This window comes from Apis dorsata, unplaced genomic scaffold, assembly GCF_000469605.1.
Source record: "Apis dorsata unplaced genomic scaffold, Apis dorsata 1.3 scaffold_303, whole genome shotgun sequence".
Taxonomy (NCBI): Eukaryota; Metazoa; Arthropoda; class Insecta; order Hymenoptera; family Apidae; genus Apis; species Apis dorsata.
In genome coordinates, this window is record NW_006263576.1 from 625,695 (window position 1) to 635,463 (window position 9,769).

General features: G+C 28.1%; 1 protein-coding gene across 42 annotated transcripts in view; it reads right to left on the reverse strand.

Annotated features, from left to right (window-relative positions):
- Positions 1-9,769, reverse strand: part of LOC102676424 (calcium-activated potassium channel slowpoke) — a 120,748-nt gene that overhangs the window by 56,956 nt on the left and 54,023 nt on the right. For 5 of the 42 annotated variants that reach the window (XM_031511277.1, XM_031511295.1, XM_031511318.1 and 2 more), the window contains exon 6: positions 3,683-3,774. The exons of the other annotated variants lie outside the window; for them this stretch is intronic. In XM_031511277.1, the coding sequence (XP_031367137.1) occupies positions 3,683-3,774 (92 nt within the window). The remainder of the gene's footprint in view (positions 1-3,682; positions 3,775-9,769) is intronic. 42 annotated transcript variants of the gene reach the window in all.

The window sequence follows — 9,769 nt, forward strand, 5'->3', positions numbered from 1 at the left end:
ATGTTATCGTACATTCGAGAAATTCGAACGTTTACTCATAGTATTTTTTGTAATATTTATAATATCAATCGATATAAGACGATATAAAAATTTATAATATTTTACATGAGTATGATACAGTCTCGTGTTAAGGTTAGGATTTCGCTTCTCGAATTTTTCTCGCGATTCATGATGCATCTTGAAAAAATCGCCGCAAATTCATGCCTGTCGGTAAGCTATATGTAAACGAAATATCTCTCGAGGAGCAGTTAAAGTTAATGATAATATCACATGTGAAATATAGAGAAAAATGAACATATAGTGAATACATTCGACGAGTGACACCTTAACTAATATATTTGTCACTAGGACGCTGCTCGGTGTATCGAGTAAGTACGTGCAACGATCAACAATATCATCGTAAATAATTGTCTCTGTGTACGTATATGAGATCGAAAAAAAAGAAAAAAAAATGACTATGAATTATACAGAGTGAGTTAAGTTAGAGGATAAAAGACCGAAATATCTTTCTCGAGAGTTGAAAGTAAAGAAAAAAAGATTCTTATTCACTTTAATATTATTTTTTTTTCTTTTAATTAATTCGGGGATCGTTATTTTCAAAGTTATCCACGTTATCATTGTTTCTAAATAAATCTACAAGTTTTTTTTTTCTCGATACGTTTCTCTCGACGAAAATCTTTAATCCTCGAGATGTGACACCGGTCGAACGATTCTTTTTTGAAAAAAAGAAAAAAAATGTTGATTTAATGTATGAAAATAAAAAAAAAGAAAACTTAAATTATTCCGAAAAACACGAGCAGTAAAAAAATAATTATAAAAAATTGTAATTTTAATGGGTCGTTTCTAAAAAGAAATGCATTGGTGCCAAAGGACATTGATCGAAATATTTTGCAATTGTATCAAATCATTATTCATATGTATATATAAATATAAATATATATAAATATATATATATATATATATATATATANATACTTTGGAAATTTTATTAACTACGACATGCAAGGAATAAACATATAGATTCATTTAGGAAGAGATTGATAACCTTGGTAACTCTGAAAAAAAAAATATCGAAAACATAATCTATATTTATGTATTTTATTAAAGGCATTATTTATCATTTGTTGATAGCTCACTCTGCACACTTGTATGCATAATCGTGTATATAAGTAATTTAACATTCATATAATTGAAGGAACTAATACCGATGATGTCGAGTTTATTGTCATCTTATAATAAAAAGCATAAATCACGCTGATATAAATTATAAATGAAATTTTTAATTCAAGAAGAATGTACATATATATATATATATGTAGGACTATACAAATTTTCCCTAATCTAAAAGATTTGATTATTGGCCCATTGACAAAATTCCATTTCGTTCTGAATAGTGCGTGACACATAATTAGCAATATACAAGTACATATATGCGTATATATATAGCTTTATATGTGTATCGATGATATACGTATATAAAGCGTATACAGGACGAATCATATAAATTGTTATCCGAAAATAGTCTCGAAAACTATCAAAAACATAATTTTTCTTTTGAATTGATTAATGCTGTTATATCCGAAGAACAAAAGGAAGTTTCTATACTAAATTACGAATTAATAAAAATTATCAAAATTATATATTCTTATTCTGTAAAATTTAAAAAAAAAAGTAGTATTAAAAAAATATTATGCAATTTTAAAATCTTTACACAAATGATTATAAAATTAATATATCTAGTATTTTAACTTTTTTAAATAATCACTTTCTAATGTAAATAAATAGAGAAGGGGAAAATTATATTATTCAATTACAAATTAAAAATAATAAATAATTTGTGAAAATTATTATTAATAATGTATTCTTTGAAATTTTTACATTTTTTTTTTACAATGAATCGTTACATGCATGTAACGACTTATTAAATCATTATTATTAAATCATGAATTAAACATTTATATAGAAATTTATATAGAAATAGTAATATATACTGCAGTCATATGTTTTCATAGTTTTAGAGAAATTAATTTGTAATAATTTACATGATTCATCCTGCGAACTTATAATCCAAGGCGAAATTTCACTTTACCACTGTCCTTTCTCCAAGATTTACACGTAAAAACAATGATTAATGCTATCTAAAACACCAAGGTTATTACACTTAAATATTGCATTAGATCATATACATATATATGATCTAAATTTAAGTTGGAAATGCAGGGTACATGCTGGGCGTTGACCCTTTGCACTCAGAGAGAAATACAGCTCCAACATTTACTGCTTTCCTTTTCTATATCACATTCGCGTAAATATGATTGCACGAGTGACAGATTTGCATTTAACAAAACGAAAATTTATAAATTTCTATTTTACGATAAAATATAATAACAATTTTAAATTATGAAATCAAGGATATTCGTCTACATTTATTTTATTTATTTTTGATTTTCTATCTGTTACATAACTACAATTCGAAAATTATTATTCTGGTTAAATGCAATTCGAAAAACGAGGAATCAAATTAATAAATTAAAATATGTATTTTCAAACGATTAATACTCCAACGAAATATTTTTCTTTGAGGACAAAATTCAAATAAAATAACCAGTAATGAATATTTTTAGATAAAATGCAATTTTACTTCATCATTCCTCGTTATTCGTCAAAATTTGAAGGAAATCAAAGCCGTATTTGTCCCAAGTGCGGTCAAGTAAACAAACAAGCTAACACCAGTTACTGGGTATAGTGAATCTGAGATGGTAATTGGACTAGCTGATTGACTGAAAGTGTCGGTGGACAAAGGTTTAGGGAAACTGTTATTCAAGATTGTGGAAGCATGGTTGCGTTAACGTTGATTGACAACTAATTCGAAGAGCAAATACTGAACTGCGAATTCTGCGTATCTAACATTGTCTCTAAAAGTGTATATATAATATATATAATATTTAATATATATATTATATATACTATGCATATACATTTATTATACAATTTCTCATTTATTCGCTATATTTATAATTCATATAATAAATGCATATATATGTGTGTGTATATACATATACACGTGTGCGCGTGCCCGCGCGTACGTGTACGTGTGTACAGTATATGTTCTTTTTTACAAATATAGTAGGTGTAATAAGACGTGTAATAATACGGGCAATCCAAGGAAATTCTTTTCAGGCTCATCGGTGGAAAATATATAAATATTCTATTCTGTGACAGTAGAAACATATCAAGGGAGTGTGTGTAGGATCTGATACACGAGGCAAATCTTGTGTGTATATATTATTCAGATGTCCAGATGTGCATACGGACCCAAAAAAAAAAAAAAAAAAAAGGAAAAAAAAGTTATAAGTTCATTTAAGGACGGGCTGGAACAATGAGGGATAGAGGAAGACAGGAACAATTAGACGTACATCATATACAAGAGGGGGTAATGGTAAACAGTTTGACAGTAATTAGAAATGCAAAAGGAGAAAAAAATAAAAAAAAAAAAAAAAAAGGAAAAAAAAGTTATAAGTTCATTTAATGACGTGCTGGAGACATGAGGGATAGAGGAAGACAGGAACAATTAGACGTACATCATATACAAGAGGGGGTAATGGTGAACAGTTTGACAGTAATTAGGACTGCGAAAGGTGACTCAACTCGGGAAAGCTAGTTGGTTGGCTGTGTCTCTCACCTGCGACCTCGCTCGTTCTTCAAAGTGCCGCCATACTTGTTTCGCGTCCCGATCAGGTCAATTATCTCGGGGATACAACTGGCGAATATGGCCTACACCACGTGATAGAACAGAACACAACACTCGCATCAATACACTTGTGTGATAAGGGTGACAATTGTATACTTTATTTTTGTTTCTGTTTTTTTTTTGTTTTTCTTTTGTTGTTTTTTTTTTCGTTTTTCTTTTCACATTTACAGATTTCAGTCACCAGTAGTTTCGTCATCTCGTCCAATGTCGAAATGTGATTCGCTAACGCGTTGTTGTTACAGATGCTAGTAACCTTAGCTAATTTGTTTTAGTTGCTTTTCTTTGTTTTGTTGGTATTCTTTTTTTCTGAGCTGGCGAGGGGGAGGAAATTTGCACTTATGAACGGAAGTAAGTTTTGGCTCAGCTACCGGGCTCAGCGGCCACTCATAGAGACACGATTAACAGTGCTGTACCGCTATGGGTGCCACGGCCCAAATAGTTAATATGTAAATATGGAAACGAACACGTTCCAAATAAAGGGCGGGGTAGGTAGGCTACCTACACCTAGGTCCTACACTCCTACACCTAGGCCTATAACGATAACTACACGTGCCGACACGTCTACCTAGTCCATTGGCAGGTAAGTCGTAATGTATTCAATTTGGTATTGAATTTTGAATCGCGAATTCTTGCGATACAAACACAGAATACGTTTCTCTAGACAATTAAACATATTTTCGTTTGTCTGGCTTTTTTATTAATGAAGAATCGCTTCTATCTTCTCGTTGGATACGTATGAACGTCGACGAACGGATCGAGAAAGATTTCGAGAAAACGTTTTTTTCATCTAATTTAAATAATTTCCTTTTTTTTTTCTTTTTTGAAAATACGAAAATACAACAAACCCCTGTAGCACGAAATATTGATCGCACAGAACCGGTTTGTTTTTTTTTTTTTTTACCCGAACGAAATTTTCCCAAAGAATTGTTCAAGAGAAGATATTCCTGTTCGAAAAAGGTTATAGTGTCATCATGTATGACTTTGATCATTGAAAGTATATATATATATATATATGTATATATATATATATATAGCATATTGCCTATTGGTGACGAACGAAAGATGCGTTTCAAATGCTGACTGTATCGTTGCCGCACGATAAAATGAAAATGCACCATCCTGTATTTCTGATTAAAAGAGCAGTTAGCGAGCGATGTTAGCGTCTAGATAAGAGTATATCACTCGTCCATATTAGCGCTTCGCACAATCGAATACAACCTTTAGAAATGTACGAAACGGCGAAAACAAATGTAGGCATAATTCAGTAGGTATCGTTTCGACTATGCCATATCGCAACATTGATGCGATTCTCTTTCTTCCTCTTCTCGATTGTAGGATGCTCTCGACGTATATGTCCACTTTGAATACGATAAACTTACAACCTGAATGATCATTTTGAAGCAAATGTACGACTTATAATTCTGCAATTTTTTTTCTTTTTTTTTTTGTTCTTTTTAGAAAAAAATCGTCGATCGGCCTTTTACATAAATTTATATAATTAATTCGTATAAAGTGTATACTACGTTTGACAAATAAAGACTTCTTTAGTCAAAAATGAAATAATATTATTTCTAAAATAATTTGATGTAATATATGATTATTGTTAATATTATGAAGTGAAATTTCAATTATATAATTCTTTTACTAATAAAATTAATTTTGATTAATGATGTAAAATATATAATTGTATCTATATATTGAATTAATAATAATAGAAATTTAATGAATGAACTATTTTAATCATGGCTTAAAATTTTCATTTATTTGAATTAAAATAATGAAAATATTCCTATTATACACGTAGTACAAAAAAAAATATTCGTATCGATGATATAAAATAACAATTTTCAACTAATTGACATACTATATATAAATAATTTAAAGAAAAATTTACAAAATTTTAATAAAAGAAATGCTTCTTCTATTCAATAAACATATATTTGATTCTATTTTACTTTTTTAAATAAGAAATTTCACATATTTTGATTAAAACTTTAGTAATAATTTTATTAAAAATCTAAGAATAAATTTTAATTTAGCTATTCTAATATATAATAATAAAATCTTAGTACTATTGATCGTAAATGTGATAAAATATTCCATGAGATAATTGAAAATTTTCACTTTACAAAATTTTACAAAACAATGATTAATTGTTCAATTATATATTATAATTATACATTATAAATATAATATAAATATACATTATAAACAATGGATATTAAAATTATTTAAAAAATTATGGTTAATTGGTATTATAAATAAAGTACAAAGAAAAAATATTTTTTTCAATTTCAAATTAATTTAAATAATTTTATTATATTCATATTTATACTCATAAATATTATTGAGAATCACCAATTTAAATGAATGAATACTGTAAGTAATCGTACAGGCCAATAGACGATCAATCTCGAACAACTAATTTTTTTCAAGAAAAGAAGCATGCGTCTGCGGCAACGAAATCTGTGAGCGTAATCGCGTTATAATACAACATTTTTGTAAATCAATTATTGTTATATTTGATTTACGAAATTTACGAAATAAGAGTGTTTCTTGGGACATGGGCTAGTGTCATTCTATGCGTGTATGTTGTCTCTTATACGCTTTCCTTTCGCTCAGTGATGCATGTTTGTGTGAATAAATATTCACATATCACGCACATATATACGTATTTATATGTATGTATACATGTGCAAAAAATACGCACGATGCGCGCGCACACACACATACGTGACATACATATATATGTACGTATATACAAGTATATATATTTATATGGAGAGAAAGAAAAGAAGAAAAAAATAGTAAAATATATGCATATACATATGTAATGTGTTAACGATGATTGTAATGGAGATTTGTGACTTTTTACTAATCTTTCTCTTGTAATTTTGGTTGGAAAAATATTCTTGGAATGGCTGCGATAAGTTTTCGCCTGTCACATGAAACTGTACATACATATATTTAATATTCAATTACAGATATTAGAATATTTAAAAAAGTTGAACATTCTTTAAGCTAAAATAAAACGAATGAATGAATTTTATTCATGAATTGAATAAAATTTTTTTCTTGACTCATTTGTTATTCAATTATTGACAAATAAAAATTATCGAAAATATCATTAGACGCAAGGAAATTTTGACAATTCGACTATTGAAGGCACAATAATCTTTGTAATTTTCAATATTTTTAATATTATTGGAATATAATTATATAAAAAAATAATAATATTTATTTCTACAATTATATTTTTAAGACTTGTACGAGTTAAATAATTAAAAAATCAAAGGTTCATTGATTATAAGGATTACTATGTTCTCTTCTGCTTAAGTTATCATATATTTATCATATATTTATTTCAGCAAAAAGATATATCGGCATGAAATCATTTCTATTGATCAATAATTAAAAGAGCAAAGCCTCAAATGCAATTTCTTCGTTTTCTTGATTTTCGTCTTATTTTGGCTCAAAAAATCAACCTTTAAATTTTTCAACATTCAGTAATTGAATACTCTGTATACATATATTACATATAATAATATACATTTATACATATGTATGTAATTGTTAAAGAGAAATAAGGAGATAAAAAAGAGAGAGAAAGAGAGAGAAAAAGGAAGATAGATAGATTTTTTCGATGTGATTGAAATTCTAAACTCTCACTATCTATGTGCCTGAATAACAAAGTAAGGATAATGAATAATAAGCGTCCCACGGGAAACGGCGGGAAGGCTGTTATAATTATATAATTATCGTATAATTATCAAATTGTAAAATTATTGTTGTAAAATTATTCGAAATATAATAAAATGAAATTGAATTACTAGTATATTCGAATTATCAGTATGAATACGCGAATAAAAAATAAAATCTTATATAGAAATATAATTATTGACGATACGTACTTATGTATGTATTCTTACACCATGATACATTATATCTACGTTAACAACAAAAAAAAAAAAGAAAAGAGATACCCGAACTCGAGTAACTTCTTCTAAATTTACCAATGAATACAAAGGAAATATAAACCCATGCTTGGTTACTTCTTCTACGTCTTATTAAGTCATGCGAACACACGAATAAGCGGATATGAAATATATATTCAAATTCCACACGATTGGTGGTTCCACGATCACGTGACTTTTTTCACGTATACGCCTTCTCCGCGTTTGGCCCATTCGACGCAAAAAAGGTTAAGCGTTGTGTTTCTCGCAATTATATAATGTATATACGTGCAATTTCTACTTAATAAAAATTCCCTAATAAGAGCAACCGCATGTACCTACGCCTGCACCCCCTTCTACTGCTGCGTTCTAATTTCAAGTGCCAAAATATAATATTATTTTATGTAATCAAGCCAGAAATCGTGTCTCGATTCGACGGTGTGGGGTTTCTCCATTTTTTCTTTTTTTTTTGTTATTGTTGTTGTTGTTGTTTTTACTTTTCACTCATGCCTCGAGTGAAAGAAACCGTTCCTCTCTAACAGGCCATTCCGCGAAAGGTTTCTTCACCTTTGAAAAAAACTCTACAGGCTAGCCAGAGCACTAACGCATGCCACCAAGAAACTCGGTTTGTGAATAAAGAGGGATAGATAGATAGATAGAGCAGAATAGATAGATAGATAGAGATAGAGAGAGAAAGAGAGAAAACAAAAATGCCCACGAGTCGCTGATACTTTTTAAGAATATCTTTATTTTTAATATTTTTTTTTCTCTTTCCCTTTCATTTTCTTAACCCTCAAGTGTATGATATTTAAGTCAAAATCAAATTTAATTTTTTGTTAATTTGAATCAAAAATAATTTATAATTTGAATATTCGATTCTTGTTATCTAATTAATCGTTGATATAGCCATCATATCACAAGGGTTAATTAATATATGTTTATTTTAATTAATTAAAAGTATCAGCGACATTCGCAACCCGCTGCTTCACGATTCCTTCTTTTCCGTACCATTCTACCGATCATTCGAATATTACGGCGAATTTCCGAAAGCCTACAAGTTCTCATGCTGATGGAATAACTTCAGTTTAGTCAAAATACGATTTTCCTAGATCAAATCACTGGAATGTTGGATTGAAACAAAAAAAAAATGGATTTGTAATTTTCTTCTCTGGGACAACTGGGAATATTGTATAAATAAAAAAACTCGTTTTTCATTGTAAGAAACGTTTTTAAAGGGAATATGTAAAATTTCCAATTCTCTTATTATATTATTTATCCATCGAAGAGCATGTATAATAGATGATAGTAATATGAAAGATTCACATGGTTGCTTTATATTGTCGATCATTGCGCTTCTTCTATAAAGTAGGGTTTTCAGAAAATTTTAAATGATTATTTTTTAATAATTTTAATAATTTATACCGTTTCGAATTTTTCGATATTTTTATTGAAGTAAAAGTTGCATAATTCGTTAAATTCGTGATATTTGTCGAACTATACCATATATTCTAGTATCACCGTTGCCGGGATAATATAGAAATAAATGTGAGATGCAATAAATGTTATAGATTCATCTAAAATCATCTTTTCCTGTTGATTAATCGATACAAATATCGTCATGTTGATACACACATCACGATGATACACACGAGTATAATGACTCGTCAAAAGTTAGAGATAGCATGTAACACTTTTCTAAGCGATGATGGAGAACATTGGTAAATTAAATCTATTAATAAATAGATTGATAAATAATTGAATTTAATTGTCTGTTTGTATTATGAAAATCCAAATATGAGATTCCAAATTCTATATGTTATAAAATATTAAAGATGAATAATTAAAAAAGTATAATTAAAAAAATATTTTATAATTCGAAGCATAATTATATGCTGTATAAATATATATATATATGTTATTATATATATATATTTATATAAATTTTCTATTATATTAATAATTTTTACATTTTGCTTTGTAGAATTTTTCAAAATTATCAAATAAGCAAATTATTATTTCACTTTTCAATAAAAAAAATTGAAACATTATAAAAATTTAAAATTAA